Here is a 23,476-nt window from a genome sequence, read left to right on the forward strand (position 1 = left end):
TAAACTGCAATAAAAGCAAAGTAAAATAGCTAGTCCAGGACATAGTTCTCTTACCAGAGATGCTATAAATCAGACAAGGTTATAGCAAAATGCTGTGGGTGCTACAAAAATGTCAGGAAGAGGAGGAATATACTGTCATCTGGAAGAAGAATAAAGTGTTCCCTGCTGATCGCTACAGTTTACACAGCCATCAAATACCTGGTTCTGATGATTAACATTTTGGGTTGGTGTTTTTTTCATTTCAAGGACTGAAAGATTTATTAAACCATTGTGTCTATCTTGCATGGTGGGAACAAGCTGTTTTACTATCCTGTAGGATAACAACAGTATATTTCACCCTTTGAAAAGGGACTGAGCTCTGAAGGACTCCACTTGTACTGCAATCGCCCCCTTTGGCATCTCACCTAGACCAACACTGGGGCAGGGATAGTAACCTGCACGTTATGAGAGGGAGTGGAGTTAAATTAAGTTTCAGTACAACACAAAACCTTCCACATTTTAGGAAGCCTGAAAGAATCATATTGTTCAGAAAAAGCCAACAATGAAAACTCAGAGTTCTTAAGATACACTGAACTGGAATATGATCTCTGGCACTGTCTCTCCATCATTCCTTTGCTTATAGCTTGAGCAATGAGAGTAAAAACAAGCATAAAAAGACAGACGCATCAGGGCATCTATAACAGTACTCTTAAGCAATGTCTCCAACCTCAGTTATTGTTATGATTGTATGAATAAACCAAACCTACTTAATAAGCTACATGGATGTGTTCTCCTACCCAGAAAATTATCATGGCATATGGTAGTTACTGCTTTTCAACTGTTAACCTCCCAGATTCCACACCATCTTACGTTCACCTCTGAAATTAAATCCAAGATGTCTTGGCATCTTTGATACACAATTTTAAGCTTAACTTTCAAAGACAGCAATGAGGTATTTTATCCACTAAGTCTGTAATAAAACTGCAACTTTGAGGTCAAAATTTAAACTTTTTCTTCATTAATTAAATATGAATAAATCAGCAGTCACTTTAATTTCACAATGACAGATTCCGATACAGTACTATATCCAAATTAGTCTATTTTGAGCAATTTTGAGACAAAAGTTTCCAGAAGAGGTTTTTTTGGTCGGGGTGTGGTTTGGTTTTTTTTAAATGAGATTAAAGGAATACATTTAGCAGATGAGGGGAGAAAACAGTCAAGCTTTCTGGAATATAAAGCCTTCCAGTTTGCATTTTATTCCCTTACATTTCTCTGAAAGAAATAGCTTAATTCTCTTTCCAAGACACTTGCTCTTACAGCATGTATCTGCTGACCATATGCTTGTAAGACTTAACAGATTACCTACTAAAAATTGTGCAATACCAAATAAACAAATTCAACATCAAGAAATTCTTATAGCACTGTGTACAGTTATAATATTCCCTTACTTACAGCAATGGACACTAATAACCATTTAATGGTTTGAATTTTCACCTGCCAACATCCCTGAATGGTAATCCCATGTTATAGAAAGACTGACTGCTGCCAGCTGAGATTCTCTGCTATTAAAAGAGTATTGATTCACAGGAATATGTCAGCTCTATGGAACAATGAAGGCATGAAGAATGAAGAACCCTTTACAAATAAGGCCATGGAATTAATTTAACATACTTCTAATGCCCATACTGTGCAATATTTTCAGGGGAGTTTATATACCGCACCTTTAATTTCAGTAACTGATTTTCAATTTGTGCTGTTTCCAGTTGCTTTTGCTTCTCTCTCAGCTTTTCCATAGATTGCTCATGTGTATGTTTTAAATTCCTTATTTGTTCCCTTATATCAGTGTTCTCCAATGTAACATCCACTAGAGTTTTCTAGAAGAAAGAGGGAAACCACATATTAAAAATCATAAATAATTTGGTGAACTAATACAGCCAAGAGATTATGGAACAGACAGAACATTTAAGAATTTCCTGATGTATCAGTGCACCGTGAACAGTTTTGCAAGTTTTAACATTTAAATTTATAGCTTTGGTTGTGTTTAGTTTGCTAGGACGTCTTTCCATGAGGACATGCTCAATGAAATCAAGTCCTGGAAAACTATAAAAAAAAAGAAAGGACAGGGATACATTTCAGTATGAATGCTACTCCCAACAATCTTGTTTTCTTCTCTCCAAAGGCCATGCTATACGTATTAAGTGCACTAGACCAAGAAAAACTGTGACATACAAGAAAGCAGGAACTTCAAGTTGTTCAGCTCAGATACATGGTAATTCGGAAGTCTTTAAAACAGAAAATTCACTCCCATCTCCTCCCTCCCCCTACATTTCACAGTATGTAAATTCTCACAGGTGTTTAGCATCCAAATATGCCACTTCCATTTCTGTTAACCAATGAAGGTAGGAGTAAGTCAGATGCACCATTTTCCACAATACAGAACAAATCACATTTTCAACTTAGACTTTTTGTAGAGACATAACTAGTGGCATTAGTCTGCTGCAGATCAGTATCTCTTTATTGTACACTATTTTTAACAGTTTTTTTAAAGAAACATAGGCGTTGGAATTTTTTTTCCTTAGTTTCCTAAATTAGCTGCCGTAGATATCCAAGACAGTACTTTATAGGCTTGTTTAGTGTTAGAATCTATATTTGTCATCCATGTTTTATGTATGCTTTTAAATCCATGTCAGAAAAGGCAGTTGTCAGCTGTGAAACAGCTATTAAAATGTACCTGCAAGTCTATAGATGCTGATGTCAAGGAGCTGTTCATTTCACTAAAGCTATCTAAGGCTGCAGCCTGCACTCGCACATGATTCTCTAAGGATTCCTGATGAGCATTTGTCACCTGAGCAGGAAAAAAAAAAAAAAAAGTTTTATATAGAATAATGATTAAGTTTACCTATTTTTTCAAAGGGAGCTACGGAAGAGAAAGACCCCATGGTTAATTTTCACAGTACTAGGATGCTTAAAATATACAGGCCTCAAACCATATTCTTGCACCTCAAAAACAAACAAACAAAACTTAGTATCCAAATATGCTAACAGAAATAAGGCACAAGTATCTATGTTTATTGCTAGTCTGTAATCACTGTAAAAGCTGCTCTTTTTGAAAGGACAAGAGGACACTTGTCGGATGTCTACTTGGTTTATATACACAGAGTGGGCAGATTGTAAAAAGTCACAGAATGAAAAGCAGAAGAATGCAAGAAATGAAGAAATCTAGAAAGGTTTGTGTGAATAGCCTTAACCAAGAAGGAACTGACTAATCAGGTATGTAAAGAAGCAACATCAAGAAGACTTAAGGATGAAACAATACGAAGCAGGTAGAAGTCAGCAGAGAGCTTTGTTGTATGAAAATATGTCATATTCTGTTAAGTACACAAATGCGCTTAAAAACTGGAGGGGTAAAAAAAAAGGCAAAAAAATACATCATTTAAGAAGAGACCAAAACCCAAACAGTGTAAATAATTATGAACCATCCAACAATAAAGAGAAAAAAAATGTTACTAATGCAGGCCAGCCCAACTCACATTCTTAAACAGACCAGACTTGTTTCTTCATAAAAACATAAGAACACTAGGGACTGATATGGAGAACAATGAATGTTTAGTAACCAAGTCATACACAGATTAGGTCAGCACAGGGAGCAGAAGTTACTGTTAACCCTATATAAACGTGTGTTCATGTAAAAACAAACAAAGAAAAGCAGAAATGCTTTGGATGGATTAAGAAAGTTACAAGATAAGAACTTGTATGAAGAAGCATACTGCTCAGGGCAGGATATTGGAAGTACAAATTTCAAACAAACTTTATGAACAATAAGTAGTCCTGGAAATTGATGGGGAAAAAGCACAGTGATTTAAAGCTGAAGCAAAGAGTATATAAAGGATTTTAAACAGGATCCCCAAATAGTGTGAAAGATGGCAGTCATGTAAAACTAAAAACAGAAACCAAAGCAAACAAACAAACAAACAAAAGCATATATTATTAGGTAGAACAACACTTGTGCTTTCTTTCAGGCAGTCTAAAGTATTAAAAAAGGGGGGAGGGTGTCTCATAATGTGCCATTTATGTCAGAAGGAGTGCTTCATAAACTGCTAATTTGCTGCAGAACTAGACATTCTGTCAGAGCTGGTCAGAAACCCTTAACTAAGAGAGATGTTCAGACTCATGCAGGATTTCTACAGGTCTGACAGAAGATCTGGAAGTGCAGAATATCACCAACTGCTATTCAGTAAGGATCAGCAGCAAAGGCAACAAAACGACATCTGAATCAGCATTTGCCTGCGTGCATACTGGGTGGGAGACTCACCTTGTTGGCATCATTAAGACTATTTAACACAGTTTACAGAAGTGCAGTTTTCTCTCCCTCCTCCTCTCAAGTCAAGGTGATTTTTTTTGTTGTTTTTTTGAGACTAGTTGCCACAGAATAAAAATACCAGTTTAACAGCAAGTTCTGATCTTTATACATAATGGAGCATGCAGGGAACTGACAGCCTCCAAATGAGGATGGCAGAAGGGCACAAGTCAGGGTCTCAGTCCCTTGAAGGCTGGATACATTTAATTGCCAAAGCTTCATCTGAACCAGGGCTGTGAAAATCAATGTTGAATACAAAATCCACAGCAAGTTTTCAGGGAGATTTTTTGGACCAAAGAACTTAGCAGTTTATTATGAAGGATGCTTCTACAGACTGCAGTAGCTTTTATTGCTAAAGCAGCATGTCAGAAGAAAGGTCATCAAATGACCACTGAAAGGCTCAATCAAGAACCAAAAGGTAAGTAATTTCTAGAACTGTCAAGCACTTTAATACTAAAGAATATTGCTACCTCTTTTACTACAGTGTCTAAACAATGAAGTCAGTAAAACAGAGCAAAGCCTGTTGAAATGACACCAACTAAGGTGCATGTTACTCCTAATTATGTAGGTTATTTATTCAATTCACATGGCAGCTTACTGGTACAAGCATCTCCACTAATTGTCAATACACACAGACAATGCTATCAAGATCATTCTTTTATTTCCAAGAAGCAGGCAATTAGTAATTCCATATGCAAAAGCATCCCTGTCCTACTTTACCTTCCTGGAGGGAAAAATAAATAAAGAAAGAAAAATATAGATGTCACATAAAACAATGAACTGGAGTGGTTTGAGAAATTACTTCTGTTCTGCTGAAGCACAAAAAGTTTCTAGATAACACTGGGGCACTTATTCTCATATGCTTTCCCTGCAAATGAACGTATACTTACTTTCAGTTCATTTGTAAGCTGCTGTATTTTTCGTTTCATTTCATCATATTCACCATACATTTTCTTTCTTACTTTTTCCAGAGTTGCTCTCACCTGGTGTCAGAAAAAATAAAATGACTTTATCAAACTTATTGATGATACTGTTTACATGAGGACGTGATTTTTTTCCTATGCCCTTCATTGTTACTTTCAGTAATTTCCGTTATTAATCTACCTTTTCATCAACAGCAATTTACTCTCAAAAACAAGACAAAAACTTAAGTCTCAAGACTTGTCTACGTAGGGCTGACATGAATAAACACCTCTGAGTAATTCCAAACTTCTCTGTACACACATAAACACTTGTAAATTAATAATTTAAATAATGAAATTCAATTAAATTATCTGTAACTCATTCTAACCTTACTAAATGAATTAAAATTAATTTGAGCATATAATGTTTTCTTTCAAAAAAAAAAAAAGCATCCACACATGGATTTAATACACCTGCATACTTTTTAAAGTGGTTAATTAGTTTTCCCTGAGTATCCCTTGAAGATAAACCCTTTAATTTTGGACTTTTAGGCTCCTATCCAGCTAAACAATGTATTAGCATAAATTTACCAATGCGATTTCAAATCTGAAGAACAGAGTACTCAATATAATTTTATTTAAGAACTATAGATGTAAATTATACCTTGTCTTTCTAAAAAAAAAAAGAAAAGAAAAAAAAGCATGCTGGAAGCCGCTTGGGTTTACATGCCATTGCAATCATGCACAGAACCAGTCTTCTCAAGAGCACACATTGTAAATGATAGTGAAATATTTGCCCGCAGTCTACCTTCCAGCTACGTAATTCAAACTCCCCACCCCATCAAACACAGACTGATTGCAGACAATCTAGGGCTGTTCGCTTACCTCTTCTCTGCATAGGCTTGGGGGAAGGAGTGAGGGGAAAACATTAGTAGGGCCTTATACCAGAGGGGATGTTTCTAGCAGCTCTGCAGTATACCCACTCCTGCCTAGCAAGAGGGGCATTGGCCATCAGATCTATGCAAGGAGTAGGCACAAGCTTACCCCAAACTACATGCTCCCTTTAGGATGAGAAACATGGAAGGGAGCTGACTCCAGCACTTCACCTCAGGAAAGCACCCCTCGCCCTGTCCCCACCCACACATAAGCACGCACACACACGCACACACCCTGCTCTTGCAAGGTGCAAATTTGACTCAGATACAGAGGAAACTGTCAGCAGTTCTGACGTGGCCCATCATTTTTGGTCTATTTAAGTCAGCATATACGTGGCACAAGCTGAGGACTCTTCTTTAAGACTCTAGAGATGAAACTTATCTGGCAGACCAAAGTTCACAAATTAGCATAGTTCAGCACAGCTTCCAGAAGATGGGAAAGCAAGGGCCAGTACATCTCTTCCCACATCTTTCCCACTTTTTCCTGAAAGGATCAGTACCCTGAACGCATATGCAAGACGTGTAGTTCACCTGGTCTGACATGTCCCTCCGTGCCACAAGCCGGCTGTGAAGAGGAAAGGGCCGGGAGATGGTCCCAGTGCAAGCACTCTGTGCCAGGTACCAGAAACAGCCCAGCCCGGGGAGCTGGACCTGCCGCCTGCCAATTCACCCATCCCCTGACACCACCCCAGCAGGGTAGATAAGCTACCCGGGCAGACAACCAGCAGCCAAGGCAGCTCGAGTGCCTCGCCTGCACTGCGGGAGTGACATACCCTAACAGTGAGTGCAGGAACTTGAGAGCGGTGAATGCTGGGAGCTAACAAACTGTGAGTAATAAGGGAGAGAAGCAAGTGCTGATAGGTAGGACCAGGCAGATGTTAAGAGCACACATAATTACAGTCTTTACACTGCTGGCTTGACTCGGTGTTCCTCCCTTTTATATCAACTCAGTTTGCACTTGAATCAGTGTTAACACTGATAACCATTGACCAATAGCCTCCCGGGTGGTGAAGGTGGATGGAAAGAGAAGGTCAAATTACTTGCCCTGGGCTATTTAGGGGGTTATTGTCAAAGTAAGTCTGAGAGCCAAGGACTGACAGGCAAAGAGATGCTGAGTTTCAAGCACAGAAACCAGCAGCATCAGAAACACATTTTTTTTCTTTCAGGACAGCTTCTGCCAATTACAATAAATGAACATACACAGAGAAAGTAGTACAAAGTCATCCTTACTAGGCTGACTATTTTAAGGCTGCCCCAAAATATACTCAAGTGATTTTACTATGTCACCTAATTTAGGAGCCTTTTCAAAACCGGGGGGGTTTGAAGCAGGGGAAGAGAGGAGAGAGTTTATCCTTTTAGGTGTCTGCTTACATAGTTTCTTCTGTATCACATTTGAAATTACGAAGGCTTCAGGACAGGAACCCCAAGATCTGTTTGGCAGTCTGCTTGCCCAGCTGTAGCCCAGTCAGCAAGCATTAACAAGTACCACTTGTCACAGAGGCCCTGAGTCTGGACCACACAGTTCCCAGCTATATAGCATGCTTTTTTTCCAACTCAAATACTAACAAGGCAAGCCTTTAGCTTCAGAGTAGGTGCCCAATTCAAATTCAGGTGTTGGGCTAGATGTCAGTCATCCCATATACACTCACAGCTCTACATGAATATATGGAAAGGATATTTGACAAATTTTGAGGCTGAAAGCATAACTCACTTCTTTAATGTAATTCATCTCCTCTTTCAGCTGATCAGCTGACCACCCATAAACCACCATTTCTCTCTTATGGTTGTTGTCAGTTCTGTGCACAACGCCATACACCATCCCATGAGAGAGCTTCCCTGGAGACATGCCATTTGGTACATGGTAGAGCTCCTTAAAAGTTAAAAAAAAAAAAAAAAAAAAAAAAATTATTTTTATATCAGTACTAGAATAAAAAAATAACAAACAAAAATACAGTAGCGTAGGTCCAGGAGAGACAGCCAACTCTAGTGAAAGCACAACAGTACCTAAGAACACTAGTTCCCAAATGTTTTGGGGCTAAACTGTCAACCTTCATGTTTTTGGAAAGATCAATGACCAGTTTATAATTGATAAAGATGATAGAGATATCTAATTTCCACTGGCTTTAATGGAAGTGATATAGGTACAGCTAGAGACAACAGATTGGATTTGTGCAAGGAGAGGTAAAGGCATGTGAGAGAAAAAGTTATCCTGGCTTATTTTCATTCACCAACAGATGCCCCTTTTCTGCATTCTTCCAGAGCACTGTCAGCTCTCACAGTTCCCTTTAAACTCTTGCAACCACAGAATTGCCCCTCACTCCCCAAACTCCCTTCTGTAGGAAATATAAAAATACAAAAGTTTAATGAAAAATTTTAGAAAGTTCTCTGAAATTCAAACATTTTAGGCAAGGTTCCTTAAACAGAGCTCAAAAAGTATCTGTCTATCTTGGAGATAAACAAAGTAGAATTTCAGTTTGCATTTAAAACTAACTAAGGACCTCCAAAGCAATCAAATATTCATTTCAGGGCTGCATTTCTCTTCTAGAAGTTGTACAACTGACATTGTAAGAGCCCAAGCAAAGCTACGAAACAGCATTCATGTGGGCGTTCCAGTGTTATTAACGATTGTAGGAGGATAAAACTTTGAAATCAGGTCTTGACAGGTAAATAGAAAGGCTGTTTAAAAGTGCCTACATTTGTTATTTTAATGATCTGCAGAAATTTGTAAAATGTACTTGTATTAATTGTGTATCGTACTTTAAGGCACTCCTTGCAACAGACTCCTCTTATTCATCTCATCGATACACTTAGTAAGAAAAATATTCATGTAAACAGTAGGAATCATTTCCCTCAGCATGTAAATAAATATCTGCAAGGTCAGATGTAACCACCTGACCTGACTACTCACCTAGCCTCCCTCCTAATCGACCCAGAGAAACATCCTGTAACAATCATCTGAAATGAGTCAGTCTCCAGAAGTACTAATTTCTCTTCCTGATTACAAAGAATTCAAACAACTAGCTTAGATGAAGACATCCACATTATGACTTTTTAAAAAGGGAAAAATATATTCTTACCTAACTTTGAATATTTGCAAACTAGGCACCTAAAATTAGATTATTCCTGAATAGAAAGTTGGAAAGATGCAATCTTGGAAATACAGCTGTTACTGCTTAGGTTTGCATGTTGTTTTTAAAAGGCCAGTGCTGGGGACAAATCAGTTATAGATAATTTTACTGAACTTTCTTTCTCACACTAGACATACCAGGATATGGGTAAAATTGAGAATATTTACTACATTGACCTTAGAATATGTTTGGGGTTTTTTTTGTTGTTCAGTAATGACACTGTATGAAAACCGACAAACTTTGAGATTCTTTACTAAACTAAGAGTCGAAGCAGCATCTAAATACTCTCTATGACACCAAACAGAGGCTGGAAGAGATGAAGCTCAGCATCTTATACCCATCTGCAGCTGCATCCTAGAGAGTCTCCAGTCCTTACCATGACAGACAGTGATGATAGCATCTGCAGTCTAAAGCCGTAGCACCTCCAGTTTTTAGCAGCCAAACAAACATGACTATGGTGGCAGTGTAAGAATAAATACTTATTTGGGTAAGGGAAAAACAAACAGAAAAATCTACTTGCATTAAGAAGAATGGATCATTTATTTACATTGTGTCCCTCCCGCATGGCATTTTCTGAACGTTCTAAATCCCACACATTTTCCTTTACCGTATTATTAATAGCTTAACCATTTTGCTGAAGCTCTGGGTGTGTGTGTGCAGGGCTGGGAGGGGAACAATCACAGAGCAGACGCCTGATAAAGAACGTTTCAGGCAAAGAACAACAAAGCTATAAGCAATCATTTAAAAAGAAAGCCTTAAAACCACACAATGGAAAAACAATGGGCAACCACCCCTACCTATACATGATAGCATTTTGCACTTTGAAAACATTATATGCAAAGCTTCATATCCTGCTAATCAGAAGTTTCATAATTATGTATTATTGGGGGTTTTGTTTTGCTGTTGGATGCATACAAACAAAAACCTCACACCTGATTTTTTGAGAGTAGAGAAAATGCAGAAACTAGATGGGGACGTAACTCAAAACTTTTTTGTGTTTGTTTGCTTCCAGGGTTGTACAGTTTCTTTGATAGTTTCATCACAGCTCCTCCCCTGCATCTGGATAAAGGGATTACATCCAAGTTTCCATCTTCCTGATAACCAAATAAATAATCACTTTGATTGTTTAGAGGTTACTAAGGCACCAGACACTGAATTCATAAATCCATACCCTTTACCCATGATCATTCATTTTTTACAAGCTGAACAGCTGAAAACCAGAAACTATGAAGATCCTTTGTGCCCCAAAACATTAGCAGAATTGTTTACAGTGCTGTTCGCAGAGTTCTGTAAGAAAATTATGATCAAGTTCCTTATTTTTAGAATATTGTAAACACATTCCTCAGGAATGCTTTGAAGGATTTTTTTTCCCCTCTAAGACCAACAAATTCAGACCAATGGTTTTGCTGCTGGACATTCACTCATGGCACTTACATATTTCACAGCCGAACAGACTTAAATTTACATCATAATGGGCAGTACATGCAGGATTAAGTATGCACAAAGCCAGACTGGTGACATGTCTCTTGCAACAATGCTAAACTTGCCTGTTGTCTATATTTGCAAAAGCCTCCCAAGATGCCTTTGTCACTTCTCTTTCAGAAGATTAAAAGAATCTCCATCATCTTTTGAGTGTTCCAGTCCTACTATGTGCTACTTAAAATACAGGATATTGCTTTTACCCCCTTCTTATTCCTCCTTTGTATCACAATCCCCAGGCAAGCACCTGTTAAAATTTCAGTACAGTTCTTGGTTGATTTAAAGCTGTGTGAACCAACAGCTATGCAAATAACTGCTCTCATATTTCTCTAGTCTTTTTCCTTGCTGTTGTATTCCAGCTATGCTTACCTTCTACTGCGTTTCTCTGGTTGGTAACTCTTAACTTCCACTCAATGACCACCTGTTTCAGGGTTCAGCATATGTCCTGACAAAAAAGAGCTAACCTGATGCAATCTCCTCTTAGAGGAAGGGTTACAATCAGGAAACTTTGCTCAATGCAGGGTGGATGGGTTGCTTTGCTTGTTGACTATTTTTTTAATACAGGAGGCCTTGCTGAATGGCTCAGTTCTCAAATTGCTCCACGGAACTGCAAGACTAAGTATGCATCAAGTATACTTTCTGCCAGTTTGTCTCCTCTCTTAAGCTACTTTCACCCACCTTTGTTTATTTTTCTCCCTTCAGTGTTTTTTCCTTTTCTGCCTTGTCGTCTGTTCTTCCTCTGTCATGTCCTCTCTCTCCCATGCTTCCTCCTCCACAAATCCCAGATCTTCCACATCTCCAAGGTCTATAGAATGTTTTTTAAGTCAAGTAATTTTTATTGTTTTCCTCTATGTCCCATACGTATCCACTCTCAGAACTCAGACAGTTTTCTGAGAAGGTCCTCACCTGTCTCCACTCTGATCGGCAGTGAGGCATCTCAGTGATGATAACAGAGTAAGTAAATGCATGCAAGTATTTAGGAACAAGTAAATACTGTAAAGCTAACCAGAAAAATGCTTGAAGATGAAAGGTTTTGTTAGATTAGTTAACCATTGCTATTTAAGATCAAAATATGAGCCAGCTCCAGAGTACAGGGAAGTTCTCACTCCCCACCTGCCCATGCACTTGCTGCACTGGAACAAGCCCAGTTGTTGCCCCAAATTGTGCTCAAAATCCCTTCTAATCTGAGCTGCTGATCTGAAAAGGCAGGCTTATCTTAAGCAATTTGTGAATATTTCTTTGTACGTATAGTCAGTTATATGACCGTCCAAGGTAACAGCAAGAAGACATGATGCTGATGCACATGAATAGTACAGCAGCTTCCAGGAACATGCTTTGACTACGCTGCAGCAACAGTCACGTTGCACTTGGTGTGATCACACAGCATGTACTAAAGAAACACAGACGATGTTTACTTAATTCATAAATATTTAAAACTGAAGCCTACACCCCAAGGTTGCAAAAGTGTTGATAATTGCCATTCATCCTGCTTATGTCTCTGTCCAAGGAAGTAGTACAAGTAGCATGAAACAGGTGAAGCAAAGACAGTGTAAAACCAAACCCTACATATGAGTTGTTAGCTGCTTTTTGAATTGCCCATGGTTTTATTGGCATTATGTAAACAACGCTGAGGGATGATCTGCTACCTAATCTATCTCCATCAGTTTCTGAAATGGAAGTCAGATACCACCATACTTTATAATTTCTCCCAAAATTGGAAGCAGAAGCACAGAAGAGAAAAATGGACATCTAATGTAATGATTAGCACAATTCTGGTTTATAAACAAACTCATATGGCCTTAAAATTTTGCTAAATCATGATCTTCTGTTTAGCTACACCATCTAAAAACTCTTCTTTTAACCAGAACTATGTCAGTTAAGCGAGGCTTTATCTTTTCCTCAACTGCCACATTCCAGAGGTTTCTAAAATATCCAGTTATCTTTTGTTTTTCCACTAGTTGTACAAGGAACAAGAACATACACATTGTTACTTAGGTTACGTATTTTCTGTTCAGTAAAATGACAAGTTTATAATATTGAGCTCACCAAGGAAAGTTACTGTGCTCTGACAAAAGCTAGCTATGTTTTTACGTTTTTTCATATTCCTCTACAGCCCATGAAACTCATGTTAACACTTATGGATGTTTCATACATAAATAGTATTAAAATAGGGAAAATATGCAAAGATGTAGACATGGTGTTCTTAAATTCATGACGTTAAATAAGAAGTATCGTTTAACACATTCCAACTTTTAAGCTCCTTGAAATGTAGAATTTAGATGCCTATCTCAAAAAATAGAAGTGACAGGCATTATAATAAGTCGTATCTGATCAGTGAAATCTGTACACAGAACACCAATGTTTATACACTAAGAAAAGAAGGTACAACAAATACAGCAGTAACCACAGAAGCCAGTGGAATTCTTTCTGTGGTTTTCATATAGTGCTGTTTTTAATTAAGGTGTCACTTAATTAGTACACATAAAAAAATCAAGCAATTGGTGCTGGAGGGGCTGAGAAATGCTAACATCAGCCACCTGTAGCACATGAACCACATTTGTTATGACACAACTTCTGCTATGCTGATAGGAGTGGGCTGGCAACAGCAGATCAGCAGAGAAAATAGACACTGTGCTCATTGAATCTAGGACAACAGCCCCAGGTTCATTGCACTCATATTCTTTGGTCCAGGCCTGACACAAGTTTCTGCCTGATTCTCTCCATCACATACAGGAGCAAACTCCCCTTCTGGCTTCTTTACAGCCTACTTTTTTGCTGGGGAAAAAAATGTTTGCTATGTTTCTGTATTCCTGCTTAGGAAGCAAAAAGAGTTTCACCTCTTGGTTGTGGTGCTTTAAAAACATAAGAAAATTAAAGAGTTTGAGGATATATACAGCCAAAGTACCAACTAGAGTTTAAGACTAAATGCTGTTCAAACTCTGTTGAAAGCCACAAAGACAGGCAAATGGCACAAATTTCTAGAGTGTTATCTCATTTTCATTCTCTTGTCCATGTGTCCAAATGAAAAAAAAGAAAAATCTGTCTATACATATGTCCATATTCTGCCCTCAAATGACTAGCTGCAGCTTCCAATGACACTGCCAAATTTAGCCGTGACAGTGAAGAAAGGGACTGATGGATAAAAATAAGCTCAATCCCAAACACGGACAATACAATTGTCTGGTAGCCTTTTATTATGCAAGACAAGGCAGGCTTCAGGACATGCAGATTTTGCATACAATCTGATGAGCACAATACTCCTTTGTACTTCATGGTGAAGTAAACAGCCTCACACTACTGTCATCCATTGTCTATCATGAACAGAAGTAATGGAACAAAATCATGATAGTTTCAGATTCTCCCTACCTAAAGTGCTAACAATTCAGAGATACTTAGCAGTAGGCTTTTAGCCTGTAAAAAGCAAACAAACCAACCAACCAGCCTCGACTTGTGACTTCAGTTCTCATATACTTTCTTAAGGTATCATAGCCTAAATACAAATATAAAAATCCAACCTGACACACTGGAGCACAGGCTCACTCCCCCTTCAGTTTTTGAGATCAACTTCTAAGTATGCACCATCTGCCAGCCTTTCACAAAAGATAGGAAGAGGCCATCCTAGTACAGTAGTGCCTGCAGCAATTTTGTTGCAACAAAATTGCTCAGCTCCATCACTTTGTTTTAATCTCTTACACTGGTTCTTTTTTATTTCATGGATGTATAGCAATAAAAAAGTCAATCTAGAAACTTAATGCAGTGATACAGATTTAATGAAACACAGCACACATTTTTCTGCTAAACGTGGTCTACAATGAAAAACGCTAAGCTAACACAACCCATAGAGAATCAGTTCTGACCTGACATCAAGCTCCAGAAAAAATTATTCGGAGGATGAGCACTATTAAAAGCTTCTGTGCAGTTCACTAGCTGATTTTGCAACTGAAACATCTCTCAATGGTACTGAGCCCCAGAAAGATACAGGAAAGTGGGAAATGGTCAGTAAACCATCACTATGTCACATTAGGGCAGCTCAGAATCACCTCCTTCTGATGAAGGATTTGAAAGAGGAGATTACAACCAAATGTCACGCCATGGTATATTTATAGTTTTCTGGCATTCCCTGTGACACAGCAAGGTCTCCACTCTCCTCCCTCACCAGGAGCAGGCAGAGGCAGGGAAGAGTCTGTTGCTCTTCAGCACTTGGCCTGCCCAAACAGGAGAGCGCCTGGCAGCCAGGCTCAGACTGCCTTATCTGCCTGAGTGCTCCAGCAAAAACTGTGCAATCATAGAACAGCCCAGGTTGGAAGGGACCTCAAAAGATCACCTGGTCCAACCTTTCGTGGGAAGAGGAGCCTAGCTGAGATTATCTAGCACCCTGTCCTATTGCATCTTGAAAACTTCCAGTGATGAGGACTCCGCCACCCCTGCAGTTCATTTCCATAAGTCACACTAATATATTTTAAATACAGAAAAACATTTATTTTCCCATTTTCTTAATAAAAGAGATCTGCCGTTAAATTTGATTCTTGAAGCTGTATTTTTGACCTTAAATTATAAAGTGCAAGGCAGAAAACTGAGCAGTTCCCTAATTTCTCTCTATTATCCCTATTTCCAAGGGGGCACAGTTCTCATAAGACTGTATGAGAATTATCTAACATTTGTAAAACCTGCTATTCTCAAAGTGCTTTAAGCAGTTTCATTAACATGGAGTCAGTTGAACATGGGTGGATCCACAGAGATACCTGATCACTGCTTTTAGGAGATGCTTTTTTTTTTTTTTTTTAATTAAATTTTGCAGTAAGAGAAAATTATCACAGCATGACTAGTCAAGACTCCTGTGTGCCTTGTAAGTTGCTGTGTAACTAATTCAAATACATACAGCAATACATTACATAGACAATAAAAATCTACAGGTAATACATTAGTGTCTTGTTTTAGAGACATGAGGAAAAAACAGTTCATGATCAGTGATTTTTTTGTCACCACTTCTATAGACTATGACTATTTTTTGTCTCAACTAAAAAGGACCCATCTCTTAAAAATCACTGTGCAATATACCGGAATGTAAGATGAGCCAGATAATGTATTCATTACCTTTCATATCCTCTCCTTAACAATCTCTGATGTAAAACCCACTTTCCTTTACTTATATTATGGGGGAAATACAGCTTTCCTTAAATACAAGGTGCCACAGAGAAAAAAGTTGGTCACGTAAGAAAGTCACTACAAATTGTCCAAGCCCTAATCATTCACATTCTTTCTTATTATTACACTACTCAGCACAGTAGAGTAAGTCATGAGTCAATACCTATCCTCAAAAACAAACTTACATTACTCTGAGGGCAATGAGCCCATATGTTTAGGCCAGGCTGAGGGTTTCTGCAATCAGATATAAACTGACAAGAGACTGACAGAGTAAGTGGTGGGGGAAGCTACTCCAAGTGCTACAACTAAACACCTCTGTACAAAATTAATTACTGTTCAATGGTGGCCCAAATTTAGTTTGCATTAAGGCCTCTTTAATCCATTCTGTAAGTAACATTTATAGATCCTCAAGGACCTATTACTCTGCCAGAGGAGTGTATGAAAAGCTGAGTGTATACAAGATTCCACCATTAGAAATATCTGATAAGGAATCTTTATCTTGACCATTTTACTTTGCATTTATTTTTATTGCTTTAAAATGTCTTTGAGTAATTTTACAGTTACTTTTGCTTCTGAGTACCACTAAGAAATTATTTCAAATAAATCCTATTGTTGTTTTGCTTTCTATTGTCATATTGCTATTCAGACACTGGGTCTGGTAAACTTAGCCAACTTCTTGTTTGATTTTGGTTTATCAAAGTATAAATGTGAAGTTGTGGAGCTTGTCCAGCTTCCCTTTTTAGTCTCCATCCTTAAGACAAATTAAACATCATCTGTTGGTCTGAAACAGCTCTTAAAGAACAAGTTCTGCTTCTGCACCAAAGCAGCTGTAAGATTTTTTTGTGCGTGCACGCTACTTACTTCTACAAAAAAATTGCCCTTCTGAACCCTTCTACGCACATGACCTTCAAATCACTTTTTACTTCGCAACAATCCTAAATTCTTTATTTTGTATTTCTTATTAGTACATCACCTATTACCAAAATCAGCCAACACAGCAAAACATTTAAATACCAGGCAAGCCAGCTTCCATACACACTGAGGCTCAAATCTTGCACACTGTTAAGCTTGCATGAAACATAAAGTCCCCTTCAGGTCAGCATCAAGATCCTGTTTAATGCAAGACCCTGCTCTTGATAGCAGTTTCCTACTCTTTAATATATAGATATTAAATAATGAAGTCTTAAAGGTACCTCAGTCACAAATCACTTACAATCTCTGTGCTGTTCCTCTACTACTGTCCTATTTTACATGCAGTTTTGCTATCCCCCCCAAAGAGGCTCAGGCTCAAAGCTCACAGCTGACTTAGCTTCCACACGTTCTTCAGTCTTCCAAGTTGACTGGGTTTTGGGCTCCCAAAACAACTAATACCAGCTTCTGTGGATGGCAATATTTACTCCTTGTTTATACAGAATTTAACTTTGATTCTTAAAACTTACATTTTTCTTTCTTTCAGGTTCCTTTGCTCCCTGTTCAGGCTGTGAGCCTTCATCAGGTGGTACTGTTAAGCGCAACCTACAGACATTCATCTGAAAGAAAAACAAATGTTTGGTTTTATATTTAAGTGTTAAAAAAATTATTTTAATAACTTGCTTTACAGAATGAACTGTACTAAGATTCAAGTTTTAATTTGCTATTTTCTACCTTCTGCCACATGGCTGACAAAAGATTATGTTTTTAAAGGTTGGAGGGGTTTTTAGCTGGCAAGAAATAATTCAAGGGCATCCCCATAATTACATGCCTGAAATAGCAAAAATCCATTTCAATCAACATGTTCTTATGCACTCATAAATGACATTGAGAGCTGAGATAACAGAACAATGAACACCATTTTCTAGTTTCTCAGTTTTGTTTGCAGATTTAGCATACATTTAATCTTCAAAAGGGATTACTGAGAAACACAAAGTGTATTCTGGAGTGAATGCCTCTTTTCTGTTCAGTATATATCTAAGTATTTCATCCAAGCATACCTCAGCACTGCAATTCCACTGAATGTGAATAGGAATATTACTGAAATTGGATACATACAAGTTGTTTGTAAAAACTAAGCTTCACAATGCTTCAGAGAGAATTTAAGAGGTATTGTTTCCCATCTGATTTCAGAAAAGCCATTCTCTTGCTGAGGAAACAGGCCAATAGGGTTGATACCTTTCTATCCCCAGTCGCGGTTTGCCTTGCTTTTGCCTCACAGATCTTAGGTGTAACGATATTTTTAAAGCAATGCATTTCATACAAGAAACTTGTTTAAAACTTTCAGTCTTAGTCCTCTTCATGACACATTTTTGTGGAAAACAACTATAAGTCCTAAACAGAGCATAGCAAATATGAAAGGAAAAATTTGTCTGTCCAAATTTGAAGCTGCACAATACTTTCCCATGAAATCCCAGCTGTTGACAACAAACAGGCCTCTTAAAGCTCTTGCTCAAAACGTCTAAAATATCTCTTTCATGATTACTGTGGGCCATCACCACTGTTCTTCTATAGCCCAGCATCTCATCTGATCTAGATCTCTCCAGTTTCTCCTAAATACTTAACTCCAGTCATGCTGAATGTGTACCTTCCCTCTGAAAGCCACCTTTCCATTGTACTTGCCCAAGCTCACAGCTCATGTTTTTGCTCATTACAGCACTTCCTTTTGCCTTCAAAATGGCAATCGTGTTCTGCTCACAGGCATTCAGAACACAGCAGAAAAGTCGTTTTCATAGACGCTAAATTTACCGTTTTATAATTCACTTCTTCCAACTGCCTCTCACATCAGTTAAGCTAACTTGACTTCACTTTCAAGGCTCTTTACAACATGACCTCATCAGAGCACCGCTCTTCAGCATCACAACAAGGATTCCTGTTTTCTCTGTTTGCAAACAACGGACTCTTTTCAACTCTTCAAACAAGCTTTAACATTTTCTTCTTCCCAAGCAAAAGCAATTAGAAGAACCACCTGCAAATATCTGCAGCAACTTCACTGTTTTTCTTCCAGCCTTTCTTTAAATCTGTTGAGATGACAAATCAACAACATTTAGACTAATGGTAGTCAACTGTCTTAAAAAAATGCTACTTTGTATTGCCTTTCATCTTCCTCTCTCAGTTTTGTGTTTCAGGTCTGCAAGGCCTTCTACCAATAAAGAATAGTGTCCCGAGACGCAGCTAAAGTTTCTATAAAATATGTGAGCTGTGTCTGTATTATAAATTAGAAAAAAGAAAAAAAAAAGAAGTCTATAATAAGGTCAAGGTGAAATATAACCTACTCTTTAGACACATCTGTGGAGGCTACTTTTTGTGCAGTGGGCTCCTCACCGTTAATTCATCATGCAGCCATATACTAGCAAATACAGAACAAGAAGCCACAGAGAAAGTGACATAAACCCCTCAAAACTTAGTATAAAAGCAGGTTATGCTTTCATGTTTGCTAAAGAAATCTGAAACGATGAAATGCGTTTAAAAATGATGAATCCTTGCACACGGGCTTTTCACACTGATTTGGCTGCTATCTTTGTTCTTCTGAGAACACCAATGCTCCCCATATACTGCTGAAGCTGAAGGTGCTTCCCGCTTACAAGTCAGTTATCAAGATATACTAATAATAAACTCAACTTTGGAGCTTGCTGATTCATAAGGTAATTAATACCACCTTTTCTCACCTATTTAATTTCCATTTCCCCCTGCTCTTTCTTCCCATTAGCTTAGCAAGGCTCTTTCCTCTTAAAACATGCCTGTTTACAACAAAAAGGGAAACAGACTGGCTTTCCTCCATGTAGGCAAACAAAGAAAGACCACACCCATAAATAGGAAATTGAACTGAATTTGTGCTGTGCTGTGCAGAAAGTGATAGATGAGGCCAACTTTTTCTTACAGTGATTTCAAATGAAGAAAAACTGGACTAAAAGGAAGGAAAGGATTGTTAGGAGAAAACATGAAAAATACCTCAAATAAATGAAAACAGGTAATCACTGGCAACTCTAAGTTAGGAGAAATGGAGCTGTGTATGATTCTCTAAAGCTGGCAAATGGCTTCCCTGTTAGTCCGTACACAACTAATTATAGTCAACATACTTATAGATTCACAGTGTAGCGATTGTAAATAAGTAATTATCCCTGTACCTGTACACCACTTAGTGAATCATGACTGCCTGTCACATTGCAGCGATTGATGTGTTACAGGGTTACTATGAAGGAAATCAAAGCAGCCCAGTACAGATGGCAGTCAAATCATAACAACTAGGTTGGAAATATAAATTAATAACAGTAATCTGTTGAGACTAAAACCACTGTACAACCAAAGGGTTGTTATAATTTAAACTGCTTTTCTTGCCCTTTCTTTTCACATTGCCTTCTCTATTACCCCCCTGAATCACTTTTTTTCCCTCACTTCCTCATTTCCACACTTGCTCCTTACTTTTAAAACACCTCAAATCATTATCATATTTTTGCCAGTATTTTTGACACAAAATAAAGTTTTAATGCTTTACTTTGCAGTCTGTTGCATGCAAATGCCAAACAGAGGGTGGCATTGGCAATCATCTAAGGATTCCAGCCTTGAAGTCATGCCCAGTGAGGCTTGTATAGCAGTGGCAAAGTACCACCCAGTTCCTCGCTAGGACAAACTTATACAGGCTGTACTCTTGCTATTGTTTATAACAATAGGACTTCCTCAGCATCCCTGGGGAAACAGCAGCAAATGTATAAAGTAGCCACTCACTCCTGCTCCTCCTAGGCCACAGATGATGCACTCTACCTAAGGACAGAACTACAGACTAATCTGTTAAAATTCAAGAACACTGTAGAGATTGAAAGGGAAAAACAACAGGCACCGTTTTTGCCTCTAACCTCCAGAAGCAATTATGAATACTGTACCCATACTCTTCTCGCTATGCAGTGATTCGTGAAGAAACAACACACTGTACCATTTGTCGGCAAGTTTACTCGACCAAATGAATGAGCAGGCTCACATCGAAATTGCAGCAAGGCCTCCTCCAACAGGAAAACACTGCTGCAGTGATGCCTTAAAATGGAAATGAAATCGTAACAGGAAGAACCTTGACTCAATGCCAAACAGTGGCAGAATAACGTGCAACTAAGGATGAAGAAGTAATTTCCAGAAACAAATTGGGTTATGCAGAGAGAAAGTGGGGAGCAGAATGAAAGAGAACTCCCCTAGCAGGGAAAAGGCTGTGATTCAATTTCCTTCACCTGCTAACTGAGAGTAAGAACAAGTGAGGAAAACCAGGGACACACATGACTTCCACCCTACCCTTGTGTCATCGACATTGTAACTTTGTGAGCGTAACTTTTAAAAAGAAATGCCGGGTAGAAGAAGAACCAGGTATCAGGTTTTCTAGACTATCAGACTTTGATTTGCAGCATCTACAGCTTTGGCAAGCCAACAATATAAGTATAATTGTGCCAACGTTTTATGTTCACTCCTGGCTTTTTGACACCAACAACCCACGAGCGGTAATTCCAAAGCTCACCTGACATCATTTGTGAAACAAATATGCAGACAGGAAAACAAAGACTGACAGGTTCAGCCCAGCGCAACACCAGACAGCAAAAGTTTGCTGAGTGCAATGGAAATTAACAAGTGAAGACATGCTCTTTTACCAAATTTCTAAGAGGCTAGTGGGACAGCATAGATGAGAGCTACCGCAATATGGCGGTTAAGAAAAAAGCCAATCTAGGTTAGTTAAAAATGTTAAGAATTCATGGCCCAGATCCACAATCCACGTTCATGTTTACCATCCCACTCAAACCACTAGGGTGCAACTTACAACAAATACAGACAACAGATTCAGTTTGAGTAACATCCTTCAGCTTTTTGTTGTCCCCTTCTAAAAAACAAAGCACCCAGAAAGGCATCGATCATATTTAACTATGTCCTGAAATAATTACAGGTAGCATTAAAATAATGAGCAACATTTTATAGAATAACCAAAGTTACTAGTACAGCAATAGAAAAATACAAGCTGTTCTACTTAACAAGTCCCATTCTAAGATTTTTACAGTACCCCCCACAGGGAAGATGTGGTTCAATACTGATCTAGCTTCAAATCAACTTTAGAGTTAACATCGCCAGAATTTAATATGATTGATCTTTCTAATGTCTGATAATAAAATGGCTTGGGGATAACACATTTGTTGAGTAACTGTCTGCTAACCTACCAGCTCAATGGCCAAAAATCACTCCCTTTGCCTAAGACCCAATGTTAGTTTTAGACTTTTGAAGGTGAAAGCAGAAAAGGACTTAATTTCAGTCAGTCCTAAAAAGCAAAGAAGAAAGTACTTTCTTTGGTCATTTATCTGTTGATCAGCCTGCTCCATTTATGAAATCTCTGCTATGAGATTCCCCACACAATTAAAGGGCACTTTTCCTGTGACCACAGGCACACAGGAATGTGACATACATCTTTCATTTATTCAGCAGTTATTCTAACCGTCTTCCTCCCCTCTTTTGACAACTCATGGTAAGAGAGTCACATTTCACTAAAAAAAACCAACAGCACCTTCCCAGTGGGCTTTATTTGCAAATTAGGTTTTTTTACCCGTTTCCTTAAGAGAATGTATCAAATACAGTTCATTTTACATCATCCCTAGGAAATATGTCATGGGGATGAAAATAAGAAAATTATCACTCAAACACAAATTCTCTTAACTTTAACTTTTTTAAGAAATGTTGAAACAGGAAAACTCAATGGGAACACGGAAGACATGCAGGGAACAGAATTATGATTTCTAAGTCACGTTAATTTTTCCACATATGTGAGCAATTTCATTTTTATGAAGGCCAGGGATTTTTTTCTGTGGAAGAGCCTGACCTTCCCGTTATCACGTAAAACACAGCAACGTGACATTCTTCATTGTTTCAATTATGAACTCATATTTTTGGAGTGTCAAGACAATCACTAAGTAATTCAAGAAGTCTTATGGTCACGCGATTATATTTCTTTGTAAGGACAAGCTTATCGCTTACTTTATTTCTCCACACATGGGATGCGCGCTCGCAATGAGAGCGGCGTGGTTACAGCAGCAAAAAAGGGCTATTTAAAGCAGGGTGGCTGTAGAGACATTCCTGTCCTATCTGCCAGAGTTTTAAAAACTTTTTAGAAGCATTTCCCAACAGATTAATACATCATTATTATTTATGAATTTTATGAAAATTACAAAAATTACATCAGTAAATCATATTTCTGTATTTGATGACCTGATTATAAAAATACGTTGCTACTGCCATCTAAATCACTACGGTGAGTTTCTCACGACAGATAAAGCCTGGACAGGCAAGCTCTCAGCTGTAAATACCGAGGCGCATTTTCGGGGGGTGGGGGGGGAGTCTCCAACACAAGCACACCCTCCTCGCAGGTTTCCGTAAGAACTACCGGGGACTAGCACCACAAAGCCTCGCAGGACACCCCAAAAGCTCTTCATTTCCCAGCACCTCCTACGAACGCGAACGAGGTACGTACTCGCGCACCGCAAGCTTCACCTGAAAACACCGAAAATGAGTAAGAACAACAACAACAAAAATCGCTCCGCAGGTAAACTAGGGGAGGAGGGGGGC

General features: G+C 38.4%; 1 protein-coding gene across 1 annotated transcript in view; it reads right to left on the minus strand.

The window, feature by feature from the left end:
• LOC104834713 (blastoderm-specific protein 25D-like) overlaps positions 1-23,476 on the minus strand; it is a 67,167-nt gene that overhangs the window by 40,162 nt on the left and 3,529 nt on the right. The window contains exons 4-9 of the mRNA XM_010572274.1: positions 23,382-23,401; positions 17,365-17,454; positions 7,885-8,040; positions 5,227-5,319; positions 2,711-2,824; positions 1,701-1,853 (exon numbers count right to left, since the gene is read on the minus strand). Of these exons, the coding sequence (XP_010570576.1) occupies positions 1,701-1,853; positions 2,711-2,824; positions 5,227-5,319; positions 7,885-8,040; positions 17,365-17,454; positions 23,382-23,401 (626 nt within the window). The remainder of the gene's footprint in view (positions 1-1,700; positions 1,854-2,710; positions 2,825-5,226; positions 5,320-7,884; positions 8,041-17,364; positions 17,455-23,381; positions 23,402-23,476) is intronic.

Source organism: Haliaeetus leucocephalus, unplaced genomic scaffold (genome assembly GCF_000737465.1).
Source record: "Haliaeetus leucocephalus isolate CR32 unplaced genomic scaffold, Haliaeetus_leucocephalus-4.0 Scaffold339, whole genome shotgun sequence".
Lineage (NCBI taxonomy): Eukaryota > Metazoa > Chordata > Aves > Accipitriformes > Accipitridae > Haliaeetus > Haliaeetus leucocephalus.